Below are 26853 nucleotides of genomic sequence, written 5' to 3' on the forward strand. Positions count from 1 at the left end.
TTAATGTTTACATCATGAACATATAACTTTTTTTTAAATAATGCATGGTGTGCCTTATGGGGTAGTTGAGACTTATAGATATTTTTCTAAGATATTGCATTTTGACTTTCGCTACACCCACAGAGTTTTTATTTAATCATAGCAGAGTACAGAGTTCAACAACCATCAAGAAAGGACAGTCATCATAAGCCAAGCTGTTTCTCAAATCACTTTCTCAAATGACTATGAATGTTAAATGCCAAGCTATCTATAGTTTTGACAGTGCTTGGAAAGAAAATGAATAGTTTGTTAGCATTTAAGGGAAGTCTGAGTCTGCCATATGCCTTCCAGTGCAGTTATTAATGGCCGAGGAAAGTCCCTTTATGAAAAGACTTGCATCTTTCCACTTTGAGAGTAAAGCATCCTCTGTTCTTAGAACACTGAGCAATTAACTGGCATCAGTTTTAACATAAAAGGACAGTGTGTGCGTATGTGTGTGTGCGCGCGCACGCGCGCATCCATGTGTGTGCATGGGTGTGTGTGTGTGTGTGGATATACATGTGACAAGCATGTGTGTGTGTGTGGGAGTGTGGATATACATGTGACAAGTGTGTGTGTGTGTGTGTGCATGCGTATGTGTATGTGTGTGTGCATATGTGTGTGTGTATGTGGATATACATGTGACTGTGTAAGCCTGTGAATGCCTGTTTATGCTTGTGTGCACCTGTGTGTACAAGGATGAGTGCAGCAGTTGAGTGTGTATGACCAGTGGTTGGAGGAAGACTGAGTTGTTGCAGAGAAAAGTGAGGTAAGTTCCTCTGAAGTCCCGTCTCTTTGATGTGGGCTGGTCTTTACTGTCAGTTTCAGCTCACAGTCGACCACAGCACTTCCTTTACCTGCCACTCACGATCTTGCTGACCCCAGTTCTGCAATAACGCTACTCCAGTTCCAGTCCAGTATATGTGTCTGTGTGTGTGTGTGTGTGTAAGAGAGAGAGAAAGAGAGAGAGTGCACGTGTGTGTATAGGAATACAAAACGCACATATGCATAAGTTTTCATTTCTTTCTCCAGTGAATTACCCAATGTTGCCTTTTGTGTGTGCAAGAATTTGGAAACTACAGCAGCATTTACTTATTAAACTGAACTTTCAATGCATGCAAAGCAAGTATGCAATATGGTTTCCCAACAATGCATCGCTGATAGGTAAAGTTCAGACTCAGCACTCTGGAGCACAGCAAAATTGTGTTATTATTTCCTAACAGAATACAACCTCCCATTTCCACTTGGATGCACAAAACTACAACTAAGCACACTCCCCACTGACACAGAGAGCTCTCTGTCTGGTTCCAGCTGCCACTGCGCTGAAAACAAAAGAGAGCTCTCTCTCTCTCTCTCTCTCTCTCTCTCTCTCTCTCCATCAGGACCCCCCAGCCTCCCAGTTCCCCTGCCCCAGCCCCGGCCCTGCTCCTGGCCCTTGCGATTGTGCAAGCTGTCGCGTAAGGCAGCTGGTGTATGGGCGGTAAAAGGTCAGTGCCTGGAAAGAGCACATGTCACAAGCATCATTCTGTTGCAACTGCTCTACTCTCTCTTCCTCTGTTTCATCTCTCACTTTCAATAATTCAATCTCACTTTCTGTCACCCACATTTTACTTTTTACCTCTTTTCTTAGTATTGTGGGCATTGCGGCGTGGCTGATGTCTATGTGCAACATTTCCTGGATCATCTATCTCAGCCCAATCTCTTGAAGCTGCAGTAGCTGCATCTTAGTCTACTCTTGGGTTCAGTGAGTGCCAATGGCTGACTGTGAAGCTAAATCGATCAGTAATGCACAGAAGAAATAACTTTTCTGACAAGAGAGAATGAGTTTGATTTCAAATATTTATTCACAAAACATGAAAAATATGTACAGTTAAAATAGATATTGCATTGTTTTCTTCTGCATATCTTAAAGTAAGTAAAATCATAGTCCTTGAAAATAATGTACTTCTTGTGTCCGTTCACAGGTACAGAAGCAGCTCAAATCAGGATTTGCAAGCAAATGTCTCTGGTTATTCCAAGTACTTCTTGGTAGCTGCACTGGAAATCCCTCAAAGACAAGAAAAGTCCATTTATTCATCTTCAGATTCCCTCTTGAGGTCCAACGTCTCCCTTGTTACTTTCTGGTGAACTCCAATCCAACCTCCACACTTTCAGAAGTCCATTTCTTGCCCTTCTCTCTCTCTCTCTCTCACTGACGTTCCACTCTTAGTTCCCCCATTGCCTTTGGTTTCGGGGCAGTTATCGGGTCACCACTCAATCAACTTCTCCTGCACGCTACACAGTAGAGTCCAACTCAACTCCTTATCAGTGTCCATCAGGCCTTCAGTCCTGAAAGTGGCCCAGTCCACGTACACCTGACCCAGTCCACACTTGACCTCTGAACTTTAACCCCTCCTCAGGGTGATCCAGAACCAACGAGCTGGGAGCGGGGAAGGGGGGGCTCCAGCCACAGCCTCCTAATCCAGGCCAGGGGAGGCAGAAAGGCTTGAAACCCCCAGTTGAGGCTCCGCTCCTTTACTTTCTCTTCATCATCATCATCATATGAAGCATCTTCAGGGGGGGAGGGGGGGCATCTGCTTCAGCGCTCGGGGAGGGTGATGGCGGGGACCCAGTCGTACACACTGCGGCTCTCTTCGCAGAACAGACTCAGTTTGTCCAAAGCAGGGTCTTTCCACGGGTCTGCACTGGGGCTCTGCAATAAAAAAAAGAGGCAAAACCATTAGACACCTGCGTCAGACAGACGGGCAGCGTGTGCAGAAAACGCAGACAGAGGAGTGATGATGCATGCATGATTCACTGGAGTGCTGCTGACTAGTGGCTCGTGACTGTGTGTGGCCGGGACGTACCGTGACAAGAATGCAGTGCGCGTCCTTGGGCTCGCCGGTCGCGTCCGCGCCGACCAGATCAGCCAGGCGCTCGATGTCGTTAACGCGCACCACGTTGATGTCGTTGTCGAAGCAGAAAGCCTGGATGAGCGTGAAGTGGATCTGGAGAGCGAAGTCACACTCGTACTCCTCGTCGGTGGCGAGGACGCAGAATGCCACGCTGTCTGGGTCACTGTAAGGACAGGGGGGGAAGCAAGAGCGGTCAGAACACATTCCCTTCATGCATGTGGAGGATTTAGAAAAATGTCCATGCAAATAAACGTGTAAGCATTTCGCGAATTGCAATACTTACACATTCATGACTTTGGCAGACTCGTAAACCCCAACTGTCAGGTAGTCCTGCTTCTTCGCAGCGACCAGCAGCTCCTCCAAGGCAGTGCCTGCACTTTGCACCCTAACAGAGAAAAATACATTTCATTAGGAGACTGGACATACTGTGAAAATAGCACTAATAACAGCGGTAAAATTAAAGGCTGGAATGAGAGCAGTGTCCGAGTCTAAAATATTTACCTATCGGCGTTTTCCATTGCGTTCTCTTGTCCGCGGATCTCCTCCAGAGTCATAATTGTAATCCAAGTGCGATCGGGTTTTGCAATGAATAGAAATAGGTTGTGCTGTCCTCAATGTAGGCTGTTGCGTTATTCTGAGCTCGGAACAGGCTGTGGGTGGTTTTATAGCGGGGCAGCGTAGTTTCTCGGCAAGGGGCGGTGTTTTCCGCTCCTTCCTCCTACCATTGGCTCAGAGCGGACGGGTAGAGGAAAGCAAAAGTCCCCGGGCAGTTACGGTGATCATGTAGACAAGCCCACGTGGGGCAGGATTACAACCTTTCTAGAAATCCCCCCCTCCCCTTGCCTTGTTGTCAACATCCAACATCACCACAGTGTACAAAAACTAAAAGTCCTGTTTGTGATGGGTTTCCAAAGGTTGCATTTCACGTCAAGCGGGTGGAGTGAAGGGTGAGCCCACTGTAAACACAATTTCCCACCTTTTTATTTGCGGAATCGAGTTTACCCACATTTTCAGGGCCGACATGCATCTTTTGACCTAAATTCGTGGCACACATCATTAAAGTTATGTGAAGATAGGGTCTTTTTGAGGACACAAGCTTAAATGTGTGTTTTTTGTGACTAGGCTATGTAATTGATGTTTTGTTTATATTGCGGGCAGATTGACCCACGACTGGAGGTCATAGTTTGCCTCTCTTTTTGTTTACCACCGGAGACAATGATCCCTGCAGCAGTCTGCTCTTGCCCTGTGTTAGTTGAGGGTTATATAATTGTTATGCAGTATACTGTTCAACATGTGGTGTTTTCCCATGCCAGTTATAAAACAGGGGACCAGTAAGACCAACGCAAATCTCTCTGATCACACGCCCACGGGGGACCATAAAGCCTAATTGAAATATCTAGATCAGGGGTTTCCCTACGCTTTCCGAACCACCGGAATTCCATTTGTGTTTCTATAGGCCTATATGGTTTCCTACATAATTAGGAATAACCAGGTAGGCCAATGTAGGTGGGGTGATAGGGGTGACAACAAAAGTGGGGAGATCCTCGGAGCCCCTGTTATTGTGCTTAGTGATATAACAGTGAAATTCAACTATTCCCCATCTTGCTGTGGACCCCCTGGAACCCTCTCAAGAACCGCTGGACGTCCCCGGACCCCATGTTGGGAATCAATGCTCCAGATATAGCCAAACTTCCCCTACATCCCTAGCCTTGCTTTGTATTTGCATCATCGCTCTCAACAGTAAACACATGCGCGTTGTGGATGCACCAGATCTTCCCAGCAGCCTGTTATTTAAACTCGCCGTGTTTACAGTCTAGCCAGAGAGTTACAGAGTTGCCCCGCTGCAAGCGAGATCTGCAAGCCTGCCGTGACCTGAATAAGGGGGAACATTTTTTCTTCAGGGCCAAATCTTTGGAGGAGTGACCAGAACAGCTTGTGACCGGCACACGCCACTGTTGTGTTAGTCCATTGAAAACGAAGCCTTTGCATAATTGCCAGTCTTTCTTGACGCGTGTCGATTCACTGCCGAGACAACAGCGACTCTGTGTCAGGACAATACACTCGTCCTCCACCTGCCCCCGGTTCTTTCATGAGGGGGGCGGAGGAGGAGGAGGGGGCGCGAGCGTCGTGTGTGTGTGTGTGTGTGTGTGTGCGTGTGTGTGTGGTGGGGGCTGCCCGCGCGCCACACTTCTTATCACCCCAGTCCATTCAGGGGCCTCCCCTCCGGCAGATGCCCGACAGATGCGCGGGCCCCTCCTGTAAAGCGCCACGTGCCGGGGCCAGCGCTCCTCTCGGGCAGTTTCAGCTAAACTGACTCTTATCAGTGGATTGCATGTTTTTACATTCAGCATCATTCTCTCTACAGAGGTGCCATGGGGCTCTATGCGGTTTTGTGCACCGGTTGATTGGTCTTGAATGAACAACACGCCACTTCGCAAAATGATCCTAGATTTGTATTATTCTAGGAGTATTATGTAACTTAGACAAATGAGCCTTACATAAAGAACTAGAGTAATCCTATGAAAAAAATCAAAATAATATAGGCCTAGAAGCATTACCTATAGTTATACCATGGGAGATAAAAAAAAAAAAATACCATAACGAAAGATGAGATCACTATAAAGTCACCATTGAGTAGTCCAGACACTTTAAGTCCTTATAGGAATATTAGCCTATGAATAGGGTTTTTGCATGAGGGGAGGTTAGCAGGGTTTCTTGTTGAATGATGAGTCAAATGAGGCGTAGGCCTATTTGTGAACCACTTAGACATTTACTGGAGTGCGAGTGGATCTGATTATTTGATTATTTTACACTTGTATCCTATCTACACCATCTGATGAGCTGAGTTGACCACAGTGTTGACAGAGAAAAGAGCCTCTTCTTAGTGCGTTCAGTGTCAGATTTTGGGCTAACACTGCCACCTGCTGGTGATACAGAGAGTGACCTTTCCTCTATAAAACTAGTCTCAACATGTTGAATAAGCTTATGACTCACGATCCTACCCCATACTTAATGAGTCATCAGTCCGTATGCTGTTATTCCCCAAAGCTGAGGATACTGCTAAATGTAGACCAATTGTCACCTGCCTGGCATGGCAATGTTGTTAAGCAGGAATGTGACCAGGGCAAAACCAAAAGCAGGAATTCATGGGTGAAAAGGCAGCATACATAGAATCCACTTTAAAAATGAATCGTAATTAGGTGTCCCAGTAACCCACATTATTGGGGAAGAAAAATGAAATATCACCTTCATGATTATATCTTTAGGGCCTTTAGGCCCATTTCCCAGAGTGGTGTTATTAACCCAATGCACTGTCTGATATACTAGCTGGATAAATAAAACTATATCAGTCTATTGGCATTTGTGCCTGGAAGCTGTTGAAATTATGTGGCATTTACAGTAATGAAAGCAGTAAGCAGTGAGGCTAAGAGGGGAAAATGGCTAAGTGGGGAAAACCCCAGACCAGCTATGAAAATCTGGATGGGAAAAACAAATAATAAACACTCTCCCTTACCTCAAAACTACTGTTGAAGTGACCTTGAGCAAGCAAAAAAAGCATAGGAACAAAACATACTTATCTTAGGTGCAGAGTAAAAATAAGGCAAATGAACTAAAGTACTGAACAAAGGCAAAATAATATCCACACACTCTCTTGCAGTGCGTTTTAGTTGTGTAATGTGGGACTCTTTCATGCAAGACCCACACTGGGTCAAAACATGGCACAAATATTTATTGTGACCAAGATTTGGAGTTCAGGTTTTCTTTTACCTTTGTTCATGAATACCTTTGACCAAGGGAAAAGTCAAGCTGCCATTTTGATATATAAAAAGGTTTATTGTTATTATTATTATAGATATTCAGAGACAAGTCTTATACATACATACATACATACATACATAAAGAGTTCAAATGTACGGAAGAGCTACAATCATTTGAGCTTATTTACATTCCATTATTGGACTATGTCAAATGTCAGTGCATTTTTTTTTAAACATGATCAACATTTAAAATCTCATGAACGGTCAATCATAACAAAAGGCAGCTCCAATACCATTTAGATTCCATCTAGCACTGATAGTATCATAAGAAATACACAAAAATAACAAAAATGCCTCACTGACAAAACAGGTCATTACATTTTTGAGTATATTTTACTGCAACAGAGTTTACCGAGCAAATATATGAAACCCCTTATTCTCTGCACACAGGTGTCAAGAGGTATTTCAGACAAGTTGTCGAAGGGTAACGACTGTTCCCGAAAGTTGTAAAAGAAGAGATAAGGATAGATTGGGGTCAGTTAATGATGGCAAAGTCAATGGTAAAGTGTGTCATTCTATATTCTGCAGACATATTTTTTTCTTGCTTTACTATACAACATAAAAATCAAAACATTCCAAAATGAAAAGGAGCATGAATACCCTTGTTACAAGGGAAGTACTAACAAACTTTACAAGTCTTCTAAATGGCCAAATGTCCTGCAATGGCTAAAGCAGTGCAGCGGTCAAACCACCACTTTGATCAAGCATAATGAGAATAAAGCATTCTATACTGTACTATGCTATGGATGCGGCTGGCTGACTGTGCAAACTATTCGACTACTTTTTTTTCCAGAATTATTCACTATGGGAGAGCAAGGTCATTCATCAGCAAGGCACATTAACATCTGGACCTGCTGGAGAAAATCAAAGACGGGTAGAGACTACAGTCAAACAAAACTCTCCCTGGAATTTGGTGGCCTGGTGGTGCCAGGGCACCGTTAATGCCATTAAGTAATATGATTATGCAGCACCACTTTTTACAGTTTGGTCTCTGCAAAAGGAAACATACTGTACTGTATGTTATCTCTGCAATGTCCTACTCTTTATTGATTAGGTAACACTGCCTACACATGAAATCTCACAAGTCCTTTTTGATCACTGAAACAGGGAAATCAGAACAAAGTGCTTACAAAGGAACAGTAGTATGTCAGAAGACGGTTACAGGGGAGAAGTAGGGACAGACAGACTTGATCATACTTCTTGACAATTATTTTCCCTTCCTCCTTTTGCAAGTTTAAGCTTCCCTCTGGCACCTAAAACCGTTGGGAATATGGCTCCCTCTGGTGGTTGTATCCATCCACGTCTCCTACATCTCATCTGAGCGGTGCTGCTGTAATATGACAGACGTGGGTTTCCGGTCGATCCAGTTATCCTTGGATCCTGGGACCTCATAGGCCACAGCGGACGCCACTACAGCATCGATGGATCCCTCCTGCAAGCCCCCTACTCCAGCGGCCGACCCCGGTTTCATCTCGGCAGCCTGAGCGGGACTGGGGAAGTCCGCTGAGGAGTTGCTGTTGACGCCCGTTTCCGAGTCAGGCTGCTCCACCCTCTGGTAGTCTGGCGTGTGGTTCATCTGACCGCCGGCGAAGATGGCTTTGACGTTCTCCACCTCGGCCTGGGGCACCAGGAGAAGCTCTTCTTCTTCAGGGTCGACGTAGGATATGGCATCTGTGCTATCTGGCGGCAGCGAGCGCAAGGTCCTGGACATGACTGCAAGAACGGAGGACAAATGTTTTCATGTAGTTACAGTTACACCAACTCTGAAACTACGAAGCCATATCCTTGAAGAAGCAATTCATAAAATCTCAGTCACGCAATCACATATATAAAATTGTAGTACACATAGCAAGCTGTCAAAAGAGCTATTCAGCTGAAAAGTCCTTTATCTTTATCTCTCCTCATTTTCCTGACTCCCCTCTCTGTATGTGTGGCGCAAAACTACTCATAAAATGCCAAGAGGGTGGAAAGCGGGCAGTGTAGTATAATAAAATAAAGTATCCACTAAGTGATGTGTATCAAAATAAGCTAAGGCAAGAAAAGCTGAAATATAACAAAACTTACCTGTGGAGGGTGTGTAGAGCTCCTTCTGTCCTGTGCTGCTGCCAAACGGATTGACTGAAGGGAAGATGATGAGGCAGAAAGAGAGCAGGAACACCTGGAAGGCCAAAGTGAGGAGAGAGTGAGGACAAAACAGTGGGGCATAAAGGAAATTCTTGATCCAAAGAATGAGGAACTTCACACTGAATATGAGAATAGATGTGAGTGGGCAAGTTGTTAGTGTGTTTGAGTGAGTAAGTAATCAAGTAGTTAATTGAGTGAACAAGTTGAGCTATATTGTGTTATTCCTCCTACCATAACACAAGTGCTGGTTGTGCTGGTCTTCATAGTGGACAACTTCATCATAGCCTGCAGCTTCTTCAGTTGCTCTATCAAGGATCTGTAACAGAAAGAAAGAAAAGGAAGATAAAGATTTATTGTAGTTTATAACAGACTCAGAGTTACTTTCTAGGCAGTACTGCTACATGTTAATGCAGAAGAAATATCTCTGAGGTTAGTCATCTTACATGTTCTGTTTCTGCAGCAGCTGGACTTTCTTCTGTAGTTCCAGGTTGTGTGCTGTGCAGATGGCAACCCTGCAGTAGGTAGTGCATCATGTAAGTCCACAAGTATTTTCATCCAAACATTTGAGGTCATTAGCCAATTTGTCACATACAAATAAATCTGATCAAATACATCATGCCTTGTGTGGTTAGAGGTTTGTATTTCCTCAACTAATCACAGGAATCTAGGGCAGCAAATTATTGACCAATTTCTCTTTTTATGTTCCACTTGCAGCATGAGTCACCTGGAAAAGGCTGTTGACAATTTGATGCAAGCCTGGGATTTTCTGTTCCTTGAAGCAATCTTAAAATTTAGCCTAACTTGTAACCGGAGCAACAGCTCTTACAGTCAAACCCTGCAAAAAGGCAGGTTTAGCCAGAGTTAGCTGGATTATGACCATGGCTTTCTAAGATTATCCCATCCGTGAACTCATTTCCACTTTTAGAAAAGAACGTGTATTGAGAGATCGGCAAGATTCTTCGGTATTTGAAAGATACAGGTTTAATCCAGTTTATAGTTTATCAGTTTGAAGACTATTTTTGGGAACAAATCAAATTTATTTATTTTTTTCTTTGGGCCTGTGCCTCTGACTCTGAGAATGGAAGCAAAAAGGATCATAGACTGTGGGCTCATTATAGGCAAGAAAAATAAAATCTTGCCATTTTGAATAATTTCCACAATGAAAAGAGTTAAATACCTAAGTATATAGGTAACTACAGTGATGCAATATGGGCTATAGATGCAATTATAAATAGCCTACTTCCACATATAATTTAGCTGCAATTTATTGCAACGATTGCTCTCTCATTTTAGAGACTTTGGCAGTGTTACATTCCATAGTAAAGATATGTTTTCGGATAAGACATGTTCCTCATAGCCTTCCGTTATTAACTCTTGCTCAACTGCAGTAATAGTCACATGCCTGTTGATCATGGTTTCCCTACTCATGTTTCCTTTATTTCAAAACGTAAGCATGCAATTATCCAAGATAATTACGTCAACATTTGACAAATCAATCTGCCACCTGCATTCGAGGAATCGAGTTAGCCAGATGCAAAATAAGCAAGATAATTTGAAACGGCTGGCATTATATTAGCCTGAATTAATTAAATGACGTACGACAAGCAGGGCCCAGGAGTGCTGGACTCATAAACACTGGGGTATAGAAAGTTCTGTGGTGGGTGTGACTGTCTGCCTCAAATCGGAGGTAGAAACGGCTATATCTATGTGATAGACTTTAATTTAATGAGGTGATTTTATTAGAAATAATACATTTCTCATTCAAACATACTTCGGCTTCATTTTCTCACCTGTTTTCCAGTCCATCAACATACACCTTCTTCTTCTTGCGGCTCTCCTGAGCAGATTGCTTGTTGCGGATCTTCCTCCTCACCCTCTTCAGGGTCCTCTCCTCTGCCTGTGACACAGAGAGAGAGAGCTTTCATGAGACTGTTGAGATGACAGATGACGAAGTGCATATAACAGTCCTGAGCAGCTGTGCCTCAGTGCTGAAAGGCCCAGACTGAAAATTATGTTTTACTATCAGAACAAGATATAAACTAGCCAATGCTATAAGAATCACAGTTTATTACTCAGTATTATACTGCTAACAATATGTTTATTATATATCAATTACTATGAAAATGTACAATAATTTGAATATGTTAGCAATAGTGTGATTATGCTCACTATTACCTTTGTGAGAGGCATGTATGAGGGAATGGTTGCTCCCTCTTTCGCCAAAAGCCGCTTCTCCTCCTCAGTGAGCACAATCTCCTTAAACTGGAACTGGAGGGAGGAAGGGAACAAAATTTTCCAAATGACCTGTTATTTTTGTGGTTATTCAGTAGAGTAGAGCACAAGAAGGTGCCACTAGATGGCGCCAAAGTCGCAGCATACATCATGTTATTTTCTTTGTTCAAGAACCAGCTCACCAATAGAACATGACACAGGCACACTTATGACGCAAACTAAACTGAATGTTTGAGGCTTCATTACCTACCTAAAATTGTATCAATGACAAGTAAAAAACTAACCTGTTCTGCTTTGTTGGGCTGTGTTGAATCCTGTGTTGAGTCCTCTATGGACAAAGTGCAGGGCAGCTCATCAGTCAAATCCTCGTTCATTGCCTCCTCACTCTCCAGGTCATCTGATATACAAGAAAAATATGCATATTTAAAATAAACTCAAGTCTAACATTCTGATCTGACAGGGAGTTTCCCCATCTGTTGCTTCAGTATGCAGTATCCCACCCTCCAACTTGTAGTAATCCCGAATCCATGTGATTTAAGGGGATTTAAGGGGATTTCAGTGTTTAGCCTACCTCAAGGAGAGGAGGGGATATGTTATAAAATATTCAATGAAGCCTATCCAGCCGACAAATTACAAGAGATCTTGAACTGCACCCCCCACACATACCCAAATCAATGAAGACATCCATATCTGGCTTCTCTGCCCTCACGCTTTGCAGGACATCCATGTCCATCCCTCCGCCCTGCAGCAGAGAGTAGCTGTGATCCGTCTGAACTGCATAGGCTTCTGGGCTCTCTGCCTGCAGCTCTCCTGGGACCAGGGCCGGGTCCGAGTACACCGGGCTGGGCTGGGAGTAGCTGGGGCTGGGCACCAGGTCGGTATCACTGCTCTGGGGGCTCGGGCATCCCAGACGGTTGTTGTTTCCGACCCCGCCGCCAGTGCTGCTGTCGTCGGAGATGCCACTGTCGCTGCCCAGTGGAGAGTGGGAGGGGCAGATGGCAGCCATGTTGTCATCTCCCTCTAGCAAGCTGGACAGAAAGTCCTCAGTATCCACACCTGTCAGCATCTGGGGAAAAATAAAGCGATACAGTCATCCGAAACACTAAATAATCATCAGACCCATATTCTTGAAGTTGCAACCTGGCCTTCTGGTTATTTAGAAAACTAGACTTAAGACTAAAACTGACAGGGCACCTACTCTTGTACTCTTGATTGTAAAGCAGTTTGTAAACTCTGTTTTAGAGTAGTAGTTATTATTACAACTATTGTTCTTAGTCACATGGCCATATGAACTAGTGAGGCAAAACTGGTCTCAAATCAGAGCTTTTAGTCGAAAGAGAGAGAAAGTAATTTAGCAATTTTAAAATACAGGAGTAGTTTAAGTCATTTGATAGAAAAAACAAACAATATCGTCAGATATTGTCTTGGCTAGCAGCAATCTGACCAACTTCATTAATTAATCCTAAATTTATTTTTCTTTGGCAGACTTCTGTCGAGGAAGGTATTCTATATGTTGTCATTAATACAAGGCAAAACTTGGGTGTCTGAAAGCCTTACATCCTGTTCAGACAGCCAGTCTTCGATGAGCCCTTTCCCATCAGGGAAGAAGGGCTCAGTGGTCCCGTCCTCTCCGTCCTGGAACAGGAGCCCTAACAGGTCTGCTCCATCCATGTCTGGAAGGTCCTCGGTCACTGACATCTGCGGAAACACAGGGACATACAGTGATATTAATGATAATGTGATAATTTATTCATCCCCATGGGGTCTAATATCACAGGCCAACAGGGTGACTTAGTAAATATAGGGAGACCATCCTTCAAACCCCTGTGTCAGCAAGCACCCACCCTGCTGAAGTGTCTCTGAGCAAGACACTGATCCCAGGGGTGCTGCTCTGTAGCTCGCCCCTGCACTACTGCCATGATGGAGCAAGTCTGCTGTGCAGTCATGTGATAAAAAGTAATGGAGCATGGTCCATGTTCAGTGAAATTTAGGTCTGCTCCTTCTCCAATTTTTTAAAGAAAAAAGAACAAAAAAAATCTAACAAGAATCATCTTACAGTTACATGAATACCTAATGGGACTGCCACGAAGGCACAATTCATCTTGGTAAAGTAGTATCCTGAGTATGAAAGGTTAGATCCGGTTGGGTCACAGTGTAACACGCCTGCTTAACTGCCATGTAAACAGCTTGGTATTGCATCATCGCCAGCCTCCCATCATGACCTCATCTTCTGCTAGGACCCGCCCCCCCTCCCAAATGCCATTGTCACGAGAATCGACTACACACACTCTCTGTCAAGTGTCAAAACAAAATAAGCTGCATGATTATTAATGCGAGGCAACCACAAATGTCTCCTTTGTATTCATTATTAACCAAATGTGAAAAGCAGAGTCCGAGTGCAGGGTGTGTGTAACGTTAACGTTATTGTCTTGCAGAGAGAATACACTTTCCAACATGACCTACTTATCGTTGACGTTACCGAGCAGTGGCCATGTGACAGTATAATTAATAAACTGTTGATTATAACAGAGTGGAAAATGTAATTGCATTGTTCAGTGCGAGGACAGAAGGAAGGAAATATGCAACCAGCATTAGCAAGTCAGCTAACGTTAGCTGCATGAACATATCATGAGCTTTTATTAACCGGGAGGGCGTGGTCGTCGTTGACAGACAGAATAAAAAAGAATAGACACAGCTAACGTCTATATTCATTTTCTTACCGTTCGATGACAGCAGATAAAATACCATTCAAGTGAGTGTATCCGGGTGGCTCTGGGTTTCTCTGCTCAGCGTTTCTGCTATCGCTCCTATGCTACCGTCTCCGGTCAAACGTCTTCCTCGTGAAATCACCTTCCAACAAGGCAAAATTTGCGTCATCACGTAAAGCCGGATCTGCGTGCGTAGTCTTCAATGGTCCTTCTGGGAAATGTAGTAGGCTATAGTAAGACGTACTGACACAATGCAGTGAGTAGTAGCTTGCAATATGTCAGTGTTGTTGCACTTGTTCTTGTTAACATATTTATTTATTTTTTTAATAGACATCTCTCTGAAATATAGCCACACTACACACACACACACACACACACACACACACACACACACACACACTAAAGCATAACCTATTTGTAGAATTATTTTATAAAAACAAAGACTGATATGTTTCAATTTCATTGCTTTTAATCAGTACACGAGCATGTAGCCTATATGGCATCAGATGATAACATAAGCCCAATTACAGAGTTAGAACTCACAACACAATAGTCTGAGTCTGCTCAAAACTGATTTGCCACATCAACAGTTGTTACTTTTGGTGGTTGGTATTGATAGCTTTATTGGCTTTTTCAGACCAGGGACAAATAAGGGTCATTCAGCATTGCTGACCCAGGACAGGGGCAACCAATCTAGCAGCAGGAACATCTCATAGAGATACATCAGATAAGATGGTAATATCTCTGTGGTACACTGATTCATGTAATGATATATATTAAGCATGAGATGAAACCAGCCTGTGTGACATCATAACACAATAGAAAAGAAAAGGCATCTGAGAAAAGTGCAATTAAACATTAAAGACACAGAAGTTCATGTCTTGACTTCATGTTTGATCACCTTGTTAGTTATCGCCTCAGCATAATAATGGGAACTTGTAACTCTTTCTGTTTTTAAGAGCGCTACATTGATACTTCATAGGCTTTCTTGGTGTTTTAGCACAACTGAGCATAGAACGTAGTGGGCTAGGTGTCTGGCCTACATGACCCACAAATGAGGTTGTATATGTCATCTAGTCGTCATCATAACAGCCAATGTGTTTACATTAATAACTTAATTTACATTTCACGACTTATCCAAATCTCATAAGAGGATTCCAAGTCCAAGTCCATGTCAAAAGAGGAGACAATTATGATCCGCTGGCAGCAACATTCTCACAGAGACTGATTTAATTTAGTAGAAGAAAAATACTAAAATAAGTACATCCAGCCTTCAAGAGGTGATTGGCTTCACATACCATGATTTCAACTTACTGCTGGACTAAAAAGCACTTTTTTTTACTTACAATAATGAAATCTGGCTCAATCCATGCCATCTCATCTTGGACTATAATGTCTATTTATTTCCAGCGAGGGCAGAGCTATTTGTCACAGAATCACACAGAGTTTGGATGTGTGCCGTAAACTACGATACACCTTTAGACGTTCCTTTTTACTCGCCACGCTTGTCCCGACTACATGCGTGACCACGGGCATGCTCTCTACGGCCCGTCTCTTGTGAGCGCGGTGCAGCAGGATCCTGTAGACCCCTGTGATGGAGCTCCTGCAGTCTTTACCCTGGTTGTTGAGGATGTGCTCTGAGGTGATTCCTAGCGTCTCCAGCGCCCCTTTTACCTCCACCTCATCCTCCTCCAGCTCAGACGGAGTGCTCTCTGCTAAGTGGGATGGGTCTAGTTTGAAGGGATCCATGGCCCGCGGGAAGTCCACAGGCAGCAGCCACTCGCACCCCATCATCTGCTCCACGCTGCAGCGGTCCGACGGCAGCGGCTGCAGGATCCCCCTGATCAGCCTCTGGCACGGCTGTGGCACCCAGGAGGGCAGAACGTAGGCCCCCTCCAGGATGCAGCGCTTCAGCTTGGCCACGGTGTCCGCCCTGAACGGCATGGTGCCGGTCACCATGAAGAACAGCATCACCCCCAGCGCCCAGATGTCCACAAACACGCCCAGGTAATGCTCGTCCCGGAAGAGCTCAGGCGCGGCGTAAGGCGGGGAGCCGCAGAACGTGTTGAGCGTCTCGTCGCGGCGGCTCAGCGTACTGAAGCCGAAGTCGCCCACCTTGATGCAAGTGCTGCAGGTGTAGAAGACGTTCTCCGCCTTCAGGTCGCGGTGGATGATGTTGTTGTCATGCTGTGGAAGAACAATGAGAAATGTCTTTATGTAAGCACCAGCTTTTGCTTGCTCATGTGATTTAACGGCTCACAGAGATTATCCTGGATGTGATGACATTAAGAGAACCCTAAATATAAGTAAGGCATGCATCATTTGATACATCAGGATTTTAAGATGATGATGAATGATCTGCCTCTTGCTTTAATTTGGTCAAATGTGTGAGTTCTTGGGTTTGTGATACAGTGATACCTTCCGGTGGAGAGCATACTGGTAAATTGGCAGCATTAGCTTAATGATTAGAGACGCAAGCTTGTGACTGCAAGGTTGACGGATTAAATCCTCACCAGACATGCAATTCCTTCCCTCAACATGTATTGTTGAGTTGCCCTGTTGAGCTGCTTAGTGGCTAACTCTGTAAAAACGATTACCTACTACCTCCTTACTACCTCTCTCCACAGCTCTCATTTCCTTTCATAACACCTCTCTCTCATACACAACCATTCTAGGGTCACAGGAATATTTTGCTTCATCTATTGTCAGGGCGCTGTGGGTCTGGCTCTTGCACTCCTCACTGTTGGCTGCTTGTAACGCTGATGATTTAGGAATCTCATCAGATTCTACTGAAGTACTCATTGTAAGCCGCTCTTAATAAGAGTGTCATCTGAATGGCTAAAATGTAAATGTAATGTAAATGTAGCGAGCTTGCCCAAGGCATGAATAGTAAACATTCTGGTTAAGTAAAAGTTTCATAGGTTATGGACCAAAAGCAATGGAGAGGGTAATGTATGCTGACAGAAAGTAGGAGATTAGATAAATTAGATTAGATGATTAGATGAAACTTTAATCATCCCCCGCAGTGAAATTGGGTCGTTTCAGCAGCAGAGAATAGGATCTAGATAAGAATAAAATACATTCTGTATATAGCACAAGCTATGGTCAGTATCACAAGTATTTGACAATATCCTACACAGGTTACCTGTAGATTAGACTGAGACTTTGTTTTCTATTATTTTGAGACACAATACAATGAAACGTGCACAGACTTTCTGCCTCCCGAATATGAAATTATATGCGGTGCATGAGCTGACCATGTGCTTAACAGCAGAGAGGATCTGGGAGAAGACGATCTTGCTGTCAATGTCGGAGAGTTTCCCCTCGGTAGTAATCTTAGTGTAGAGCTCCCCTCCGCCTGCGTACTCCATCACCAGGTGTAACCGCGTCAGCGTCTCCACCACCTGAAGAGAAGGAACATTAATGACCAGAACATCAGAGAGCATCACTAAGAAAGCAGAACCGGATGTAGTGATCATTAAGAAAACCCCTTGGGATCAGATAAAGGTCATACACACATGAGCAGGAGAGAGAGAGAGAGAGAGAGTGTGTGAGTCAAACCTCGTAGAGGCGTATGATGTTGGGATGGTGCAGTTTCTCCATGCTGGAGATCTCTCTGGACAGCAGCCTCTGAGTCTTCTGATCCAGCTTGGTCTTGTCTAGGATCTTTATGGCCACTTTGTCTGGTGATGGAGAGGAGAAGACAGGAGAAGGTCAATGATCAGTGACACACAAAACCTAGAATTATGGACAGATTGCCGGAGAACAATCAGTTGAATGGAAGACTCAAAACCCAAGCCTGCAGAGAAATACTTTACTTTGTTAAAACAGAAATCGGATATCTGGTATAGCTTAATATGGAAGGAAAAACAAAACAAACACAAAAAATCGTAAAGACTTATGGACAGTTTTGTAGCTGGATCTAAATAATTCCATTGTGTATCATTGTACATCATCAATAAATAACTTCACCTATTAAACGATGTTAGACGTGTTACATAACAGTTTTAAGTAGCTACAGGATGTAAAGCGTCAGTGGATTTTAATTAACCCAGTATTTCAAAATAATGTCTTTGTCTGGTTCTTGCTAGAATACACAACATCGCCTGATGGCAACAAGGCCTGATGCTCCGGTCTGGATAATTTGATTGAGGATTACCTGTCCTCAGAAACCAATTTTCTTGAATATGTTCTCTCAGGGGGTCAATTCTCACTATTATTCCAATTTTAACAGGAACATTACTTTCTCCAATGAAGGAACATTACTTTCCTCTGTCAAACTGCGATGACTTCAAGGCTGAGCAGAAACGACAGACGGTAAATTGAGAGTGAAAATTGAATACGAAAGGAACATACTGTGCCTGGCTGGCTTCATTGTCCAGGAATCAAAGTAAACTCACTACCTGTAAAAAAGCTTTTGGGAGCAAAATGTGGGGCAGATTGCGAGATGCACGTAAATTTACAGTCAATAAAGATCAAAATACTTCACAAATATCAAATTTAAACAACTGATATCATGACTGTATTCCTTTAAATGATTGATACAGAGAAATAAAATAGACCCTCAGTAACTGAATACAGAAAAGTTCTTAAGTGGCAAAATGGTGTTGAGATATCTAATTGTGCTTCAGTATGCATTATTCAGGCTGGTATTAGGCTTCCTTTCAGCTGAGCCACAGCTTTCAGTCGTGCATTCAAAATGCATCGGAGCTCATATTGTTTTTGGGGGATCAAGCGATACCACCCACATGTACATAGACACTTATTGCATGTGCGCACACACAGATCGGCACACACATACACACACACAGACATGCACACGACCACAGACACATAGGACGGACACGCACACAGCTACACATTCATTCTCATCTCTCTCTTTAGCCTTTGATGAGGCATGCAGCAATTTTAGCCGTCGCTAGGGAAACTGGAGATCTCTAATCAATCCATCTGTTCAAGGGCAGCAGACAGTCTGTCTCTTTGTGGCTGAATCAGCCCCCTGGCCAGGCCCACACTGCCTTGTTAGTGAACTGCTATATAAGGACACGCTTGTTAGCGTTGCAGCCCATTGATGAAAACAGCTCATCAGCCAAACTATCATTAAATCAAAGAAAGAGCCAGAGTAGAGAAAGAGTGGGAGCTTACCTAGGATTTTTATCTTTCAAGAGGGATGTGTGTAGACTTCCAATCAAGTGACAGCCATTCAATCAAAATGATGTAGATTCTAGACATAGAGTATCCTAATACTCAGTATGACTGCCACCCTCCACTGATAGTACCCATTATATTCAATAATAGTATTGTTTCATTTGCTGTAATGCAGGTGTTTCACATACAGTTGAATTTCATTGATGTCATGTAGTTTCTTACCCTTGGTGAGGGCGTGAATTCCCAGCTTGACATGGGAGAAGTTTCCACAGCCGATCTCCCCTCGGATTTTGTAGAAGCCAATTCTTCTGCCCACTGTCAGCTCACGGACCACCCTGTGAACACATTACATAAGAAGAATACATAAGACCAGGGTCGAGGTCAATACATGAATTAACTCATCAATTCCAATTCAATTGAGGAATTAGAATTGGGATTGGAATTTGAAAAAACCCACAGGAAACAGAATTGGAACTGAATTGGAATTTCAGGAAGCTGAATTTAATTCAATAAAATTCTGTGAAATTCCATGTTTTTTTGTTTTTTTCTTACCACATATCTGAGATTAGACGCAGTGTTATATATTGCCGATACTGAATATCAAAAAATATTAAAGGTACCTTTTAGGTGGTATGTGATGCATAACACATAACCATAATACATACATTATGATTGAATATATTTGATTCATAATGTTTGATTTATAATGTTAAGCAAGTCAAGAGAACCTCTCTTAGAAGTGAAATTTCAGGGAATTTCATGGAATTCAATTCTGTTTCCTGTCATTCCAATTCAATTCCAGTTCTGTTTCCTTAGAGCTGGGTGCAATTCAAATTCCTGGAATTGAACTGGAATTTACCATGCATTCTCAATTCAGTTCATGAATGGCCCCAACCCTTTTCGAGGACTAAATATTTTTCACATCACCTGAGAAAGGTGACATACTTTCCTACACTAATAATCATTATACAGTATATAGATTATTTTTAGCTGAAAAAGAAGGCAGCATGCAACAAAACTGCACACTAAAACAATTCATGGCCACTAAGGATCAATGAAAAGATGATTAATGTTTCATCTCAGTGAATGTAAGCGAACTCCCCTACCTACTAACCCCTACCTTTCATCCTGGCACATATCCAGGTTCAGTCTTTCCAGCGGAGTGAGACGGCGGACTGAGGCTCCCTCATCGTCTGTGTTGATGTCTGAGCTGTCCTGGCGGCTCCAGCGGGCGTACCTGTGGCCGCCGACGCCCCCGGCCGTACCTCCAACAGAACTTCCCACAGAACCTCCGACAGACTCCAAGGTCCCGGCCCCAGAAACTGAGCCGCTCCCAGCAGTGCCTGCTGCCCCCGACCCCCTGGAGCCTGCCGTGCCAGCCCCAGCCCCAGCTCCAGCCCCATCAGGACTGCTCTCGGAGGGGCAGACAGCAGTCATCCTGCACAGGACGCCCAGGGTGGAGAGGACTTAGCTCATGGCTGGGATTGATGGAGGACTTGGGGATGTGCAATAAGAGAAAAACAAAAATGCAAATACTCCATTAATTTTCCCACCGCTTGTGGTTTCTTTCGTGCAGCATTTTTTCAGGTATCATATTTCTTGACAGCATTCTGTAAAAAGTGTGGATTTTGATCAGCCATGCTCCTTTATTATAGAAGTACATTTTGAAATCTACCTCACCTGACAGTAAAAACAAAAGACACATGGTAATAAAGAAGTACAACTGTTTTAGTAACATATCTGGTGACACTTTACTTAAACTGCACTGAGCTGTATCATAAGTGCATTATAAGCTCATTACAAGCATATAGTATTTGCCCTGTTTGCCCTGTATCACATATTACATTAATTACAATACCTTGTCATATACACTATAAAACACTGTGAATCTGGTTTTACTGTGTTGTGAGATGGTTATTAGCTATAGAGCTGCGCCTAAATGTGTTTTATTCTTTCACATTGTGTGTATTATACTATATCTTTTTCTGATTATAATGCACACACAATGGTAACAGAACAAGAACAGCACACCTATGGAGCACACACACATAATCCACATAAAAGTGTAAACAAAGCTGATACGAAACAAAATAATGTGGAGCAAAAAATCGACTTACCTTCAGATATATCAGCCATTTAGAATGTGAATATTTTCAGGATCCTCCTCCAAATCTCATATCTGTTTTGATCACTCAGTCAATAAATAAACTCAACTCAGTGAATGAGTGGTTTGCTGTATTTCAACCGAACAGGACAGAACCGCCAATCTATCCACCCAAGCACATGCTGCATCTAGATCCTCCAAAATCTGCTGCAGCTGCAGACAGCAAAACGGGAAATCAAGGGCAGTTTGTCATCTGAAGCGGGAAGTAGGAGTCTTTTTGTCTTTCAAGCGTTGCCGCTGGTTGTAGCATTAGTTTTCCTTGGTTGTAGCCATTGGAGAAAAGGGGTGGAGGCCAGAGAGTGTCTGGACCATGTGTGATGAGAGATGTGCTCACTGTTGGCTCTCACATCAGAGCTCTGCAGAGCTTTAATGGGCTCTTTGTGTCTCCAGGGTATAAATAGGCCACAGGTTGAGGAGGAGGGACGGGGAGCAGGAGAGGAGGGCAGGAGGAGGAGGAGAAGGGAGGGAAGAGGTCAGACAGATGATGTGGTCAGGGGGCATTTAGCGAGACACCCTGAAATGAAGCACAAGAGAGATACAAAAAGAAATGTCATTCATTTGAATATGATAACTTAACTTCAGTGCTGTGTGGTTCAACCTCATTAGAGCCTTCTCCTTCCTCTCCCTCTCTTTCTCTCACTCTTGAATTTAAAAAGCTACTTTTTGAATGAAATCAGCAGGTCTTGAGCTCATCTTTATTCACTGAGTGTTAGAGTGTGTTAATGTTTATGTTTGTTTGTTTATTTGTTTGATTGGTTGCTTCCTGGGCATGTTTTTCCAGCCTCAAAGTGGATGAGGTTGTGTGCACATGTCAACACAAGTGTGTGTGTACTCCTTAATTGATTTAGTGCTCCTTGACTCCTGTTCTAAGGGCATTGCCTACTGACGTTGCCAGTCTTTCATTTGTGTGTGTGTGTGTGTGTGTGTGTGTATGTGTGCCGGCGTGCAGTGCGGTCGCATGTGGGTGTACAACTTTGTAATTAGGTGACAATTGCATGCTGAAAAACAAAGCTCTAACAACGTCCCCAGTGAGGAAAAAGAAAAGGTGCTTTTAATATTGTTGAAATATATATAGCTTACATAACTAGTCAATCAAGTGAGGTCAACCCGGGTTATACAGAAATATGTAATTCCTCAAGTGAATTCTGGAGTTTCAGAAAGAAAACATAAGTGTTCATCCTCAGTGTCATATGCCTCAGTTTGGCAATAAATAAATGTGGCAAGCTTTTTATGTTGATCAGTTTTAGCTGTTTGAAAACTACACTGTGAATTGACTTAAACTGACCCCAACCTTTATTGATGGCCTTGTCTTTTCACATATGGACAGGGCCTTTTCATTAGTAGTAATAGCTATTATTTATTAGTATTTATCATTACTGTAAACCCAATTGACAAACCAGTGTTTTCAAACTAACTGATATTTACAGGACAATAAAGTTTGAACTGAATTGAACTGAATTGAATTGAATTGACCTCAGGTGAACAGGTGACTGTGAGAGCTTCCCCATCTTAGAAATAGTGTCGAATGGAGTAATAGTGTCTACACCTAATACATTCAATCAATAAAAGTCCATACTGAATTCAACTTGGCACCTAACCAGAATTCTATTGGCCAATACAACAGTGAATTACATATACACACCCACACTAAACTACACACTAATGTGTACACAGCCACCCTCAAACATGCACACAAACACACGAGGCACTCGAGCTGCCTAATGTCCCATAAACACCATGATATAGTATATTAAGCATAACCAGTTATGCTAATGAGGTCATTAACTAAGCTTATTAATACATTAATTACTAAAGAGTTCTGTCAACATACTTGTCTTCACATGACACATTACGTGACATTAATAATGTATCTTAAACCATTAATGAGTTCTAGTAGTTTCAAGAAAATCTGTTTTTCCTTATTATTATGCAGAATTTATGCAGCAAGGAGCTACAAAATCTAATAAGATCATCTTCTCTATAGGGGGAACCTGTGGTGTAAGTATGAAGTTTCTATCATATATTGTTCTTGAGTTACTGTGTTCAAAACGTGGAAAATGTGCCGACACACTGACAGACACACAGTAGAAATGGTTAACTCATGTTTTGGAAGGTGTTCCTCTGATTCATCCCTGCACTGAGAGTGTTCAAAGTGATTCTCTTTTGTGAGGCCTCCGGTCTCCCAGCCTTCAAACACCTTCCTGCCGTCCTGCCTCTGCCTGCCATGAATATCTAAGCATTGATCTCAGGGAGGCTAAAAGGACTCGCTAAGAGCGCAGAGGCCTCCACTTTGCAGCACAAAGCGACACAGCTCCGCATATCAGCCTTTTATGTGTGTAAATAGAAAGACTAAAGGACAACCAGGCATGAGATAAATGCATAGGTAATGAGAGGAGAGCAAGGAAAAGCTCTGAGACGAGGTCACCATCTTGAACTTTCATTATATCGAATTGTAAATGGACATTAACTTAATAGATTCATTTACTGAATAAGGGTTCATTAATCTTTCTTGGGTTGTAACTTTTACTAGGTGATATAGCTTATCAGACACCTGTTCATCGTCTCTTTGTGTAAATTTTTATTTCATACAGCATATTTTCTGATCAGGGCTTTTATGTCATTCAATACAATGTCACACATCTAAACTTTTCAAATGTCTTCTTAAAATTGTTTCAACAGAGAGTGAATATAGTGATTGCTGCAATACAAAGCTAGACAATGAATAACTGGATATACTGTTTATAATAGCCTACTTGAGCAGAGAGTATCTCCATGGTGGGCCTATAGCAGGGTAAATTACCCAGATAGCTGTGTGTTTAGGCTCCGCTGGCTAACAACTCCACTTAGTTGCTTGGTGATGAACACTGACCAAGCACGTTTGTCTGTCTTTATTCAGGCTGAGGATTAGGCATTAACTGACGCTGAGTATTGAAAGAGAGAGCACACAGCACTATGTTGACAGTTATACGGTTCTTCGCTGAACTCGAGCACACCCGCGTTAAGTGCTTCCACAAGCAGGCGGATGGCACATGCATTCATGCATGCACACACACACACACACACACACACAAACACAAATACACGCACATAGATGGAAGTGAAAGTTTACATAAAAATAATCAAACACAACAACAGAGCACCAGCAGCATGATTAGAAGCCTTATGAATCTCTCTAGCTCATACCTAATTTAGAATTATGAATCATCCCTGTAATTGTTTATCAACTGATTCATTTGTCTAAGAGCAAATTGTATCCACACAATTTTGTTGTTTTGATTAGTTGTGCTTTCATTTACCTACAAATATGCTAAGCAAAATCCCTGCACATGAATACACTGCTTATCATTAACAGGCCTATGTCTGCAAATGCTCCTTACTCACCAGCTCCATAGACTGAAGGCAGACAGGCAGACAGACAGGCAGGCAGGCAGTCAGTCAGGTCTATGGAAATCCTATAAGAGTGCGAGGGGGATTTCCCTGGTACACTCTGTGTTGCTGATCACAATGCTAGCATCAGCAACCATCTTCACATTTCACACCCTACAACAACAGCAAACACGTGAGAGCCCATCCACAGCAGCTGTGGATCAACAATTATCCGCTCTGTCCCTGTATTATGGGTGTCCCCAGATAATGCCTGTCTGTGTGTCTGAGGCTAGGCGGGGTAAGACAGGAGAGCAGTGGGTAGTGCTTCTCACATCACCGGCTGTAAAATGTCTTTCTGTCTATCGGCAAAAAAAAGCTCCTCCTCTCTTTTTTTTTCCTGAACCCCTCCTTGCCTAACTGTTTTCTCCCTCTCCCCTCTTTCCTCTTTCCTCCCATTCTCTCATTCTGCCATGTGCTTGTCTCCCATTCTCTCTTTTTCATTGCCCTATGCATTCAGGCACAGAGACAGCGCACACACACCTATACACACACTCTTTTTCAGACACATGCACAAGCACACTCATGTACGCACATGCACACAAGCGCCACACACGCACACACACACAGAAAGCTCTGCCCACACAAAGCTCCCCAGTGTGTTAATTGAGATGCACGGTGGAGAAGAATAAAGAGCTGAAGGGTGAAAGGCCTGGGACAATGGAGACTACGGGCCTTAGGAACAGGGAGGCAGACCTCTCTGGAATCTATGGGGCAAATATTTCACATTTCACAAAAAAGCGACTGACCCCCAAATCCCTTCCCCCTGGATCCCTACTACTGGCAACTTGCACGCATGTATGCAAACACACACGCGCACACACACACACACACACACACACACACACACACACACACTGAGTCTAGGCCAAAGCTGTGCAGTCCAGCCTTTTTCTACAGGCTGTCTGGATGCACTAATCCTAAAGTGCTCTGAAATGACCCACACAAAATGCTTGGCTTTGCGAATGGTCAACTGAAATTGGTTATAGCTTTACAATCCAGTGGTTCAAATCTTGCTTTTATAAAGTTCTTGAAATAGCATGATCATTTACTGTTGAGTTGAGATTATTATATTCTTGCCCACAGTTAAAAAACAGAATAAAAGCAGAATTTACATAAGAGTGAGGGCCTATATAAAAAGTATACGGACAGATAAACATTTAAGTATGCAGACAAATAAATATATAAAAACATCCTTCTTCGTTCTCTTCCATTTCCTATTTTCTTTTCTTTTTCTATACTGTGCATTTTTGCGTGGGGTAGTATCAGAGAGAAGCCTTCTGTCTTTAAGAAGCCTAAATACCGGATGAAACAGGATAGCCGCTATTGCTTCATAGAACAGTAACGCATATTCCACAGTATCATTTTATACTCGAAGTAGATTTTATTTCACTTTTTCCTTTACATGTACCATGGGTTGTTCACATTCACAACTATTTTAACTACTGTAACTGTGTAAACAACAGTTGAACACATTGCTGCTGACAGACAGAGAGGAGAGAGAGAGAGAGAGAGAGAGAGAGAGAGAGAGAGAGTCGTAGATGTCTCTGAGGCCTTAAGTTACCATGACACTGCTTGCAGGGAGCACAACAACATAATGCAGTAGATAAATCTTGCATCTCTGTGGCTCAAATTGAAATCTCTTTGGCCAATTATTTCTTCCTGCTTTATAGGGCTGCCTCAGTGAGCGTGTTAATCAATTTCAGCACTTCAAAGAGGTTTTCATCAAAGAAATAAAACGCGAAGCACAATGTTTCATGTACTCCGACTGATTGACCATCAAAGGAAGAGAAAACAAAAACAAAGTTAATTCAGGCAGAAATAGACAGGCTACTAAACAGACTGTATTCTCTTAAAAAATAATATATTCAGCTTCTACTCTAAGTCTACTCTGAGTGGAACGATTCAGGTTTGAAAAGGTTACTTTTGTGTAATCTATTACAGATTACTGATTACCTACTACTACCTAAATTTGCCGTTAGCAACATAATTAGTCACACAGCTTTCAGTTTCTTTGAATTAGGCCAACTTCACCTCCAAAATACCCATAGATAATGCAGTTAAAGACACAATTTATTCCAATCTATAGACCGTGATTTGAATAGTGTCAACATCATGTACAATCACTAGTTATTTCAAGACATTTAAAATATTGCCAGTGTCTATAATCCACCAATCTAAATAATTTTGCGGTGTTGCGGTTTTGTGTTTTTGAGTAATTCAACAAAGCATCGCCTTTTTTTCTCCCCCACAAATATATCTATAATCTGATAATTATGTTTCACACAGCAACTCCTACTCGATTAGAGTTACTGATAAACAAA

The 26853-nt window shown here is 42.7% G+C and overlaps 3 protein-coding genes across 4 annotated transcripts; all 3 read right to left on the reverse strand.

Annotated features, from left to right (window-relative positions):
* Positions 1-1845: 1845 nt before the first annotated feature.
* On the reverse strand, positions 1846-3539 carry gadd45ga (growth arrest and DNA-damage-inducible, gamma a). 2 transcript variants are annotated; one of them, XM_071534235.1, is made up of 4 exons: positions 3414-3539; positions 3196-3297; positions 2865-3075; positions 1846-2710 (listed from the first exon to the last, which is right to left on the reverse strand). In XM_071534235.1, the coding sequence occupies exons 1-4, from the start codon at positions 3464-3466 to the stop codon at positions 2597-2599; spliced, it is 480 nt and encodes a 159-aa protein (XP_071390336.1). In that variant the 5' UTR covers positions 3467-3539; the 3' UTR covers positions 1846-2596. The 2 variants fall into 2 exon arrangements, with proteins under 2 accessions (XP_071390336.1, XP_071390337.1); XM_071534236.1 differs by having other exon boundaries at positions 3196-3288; positions 3414-3530.
* A 3209-nt stretch (positions 3540-6748) lies between these two features.
* creb3l3l (cAMP responsive element binding protein 3-like 3 like) lies at positions 6749-13937 on the reverse strand. The gene is made up of 10 exons (XM_071534237.1): positions 13807-13937; positions 12644-12784; positions 11753-12152; positions 11371-11483; positions 11030-11122; positions 10645-10751; positions 9298-9366; positions 9086-9170; positions 8795-8888; positions 6749-8443 (listed from the first exon to the last, which is right to left on the reverse strand). The coding sequence occupies exons 2-10, from the start codon at positions 12782-12784 to the stop codon at positions 8037-8039; spliced, it is 1509 nt and encodes a 502-aa protein (XP_071390338.1). The 5' UTR covers positions 13807-13937; the 3' UTR covers positions 6749-8036.
* Positions 13938-15222: 1285 nt separating this feature from the next.
* On the reverse strand, positions 15223-21197 carry nim1ka (NIM1 serine/threonine protein kinase a). The gene is made up of 6 exons (XM_071534241.1): positions 21060-21197; positions 20063-20437; positions 19165-19277; positions 17356-17477; positions 17052-17198; positions 15223-15981 (listed from the first exon to the last, which is right to left on the reverse strand). The coding sequence occupies exons 2-6, from the start codon at positions 20377-20379 to the stop codon at positions 15223-15225; spliced, it is 1458 nt and encodes a 485-aa protein (XP_071390342.1). The 5' UTR covers positions 20380-20437; positions 21060-21197.
* Positions 21198-26853: the final 5656 nt, after the last annotated feature.

This window comes from Centroberyx affinis, unplaced genomic scaffold, assembly GCF_046629955.1.
Source record: "Centroberyx affinis isolate AG114_WGS23_722 - 3 ecotype Tasmania unplaced genomic scaffold, CSIRO-AGI_Caff_v1 ptg002505l_1, whole genome shotgun sequence".
In the NCBI taxonomy this organism is placed as follows: domain Eukaryota; kingdom Metazoa; phylum Chordata; class Actinopteri; order Beryciformes; family Berycidae; genus Centroberyx; species Centroberyx affinis.

Excerpts from the sequence above, each read along its gene's own strand:
- creb3l3l (XM_071534237.1), bottom strand. The coding sequence starts at position 12,784 with ATGTCAGTGACCGAGGACCTTCCAGACATGGATGGAGCAGACCTGTTA. Across the intron at positions 9,171-9,297 it reads CTGCTGCAGAAACAGAACAT|ATCCTTGATAGAGCAACTGA; the intron begins GTAAGATGACTA and ends TTTCTGTTACAG. Across the intron at positions 8,889-9,085 it reads CAACCAGCACTTGTGTTATG|GTGTTCCTGCTCTCTTTCTG; the intron begins GTAGGAGGAATA and ends TTGGCCTTCCAG.
- gadd45ga (XM_071534235.1), bottom strand. The coding sequence starts at position 3,466 with ATGACTCTGGAGGAGATCCGCGGACAAGAGAACGCAATGGAAAACGCC. Across the intron at positions 3,298-3,413 it reads GCAATGGAAAACGCCGATAG|GGTGCAAAGTGCAGGCACTG; the intron begins GTAAATATTTTA and ends TTTCTCTGTTAG. Across the intron at positions 3,076-3,195 it reads TCTGCCAAAGTCATGAATGT|TGACCCAGACAGCGTGGCAT; the intron begins GTAAGTATTGCA and ends CTGTCCTTACAG.
- nim1ka (XM_071534241.1), bottom strand. The coding sequence starts at position 20,379 with ATGACTGCTGTCTGCCCCTCCGAGAGCAGTCCTGATGGGGCTGGAGCT. Across the intron at positions 17,478-19,164 it reads AATTCACGCCCTCACCAAGG|ACAAAGTGGCCATAAAGATC; the intron begins GTAAGAAACTAC and ends CTCCATCACCAG. Across the intron at positions 17,199-17,355 it reads ACATCATACGCCTCTACGAG|GTGGTGGAGACGCTGACGCG; the intron begins GTTTGACTCACA and ends CCTTCTCTTCAG.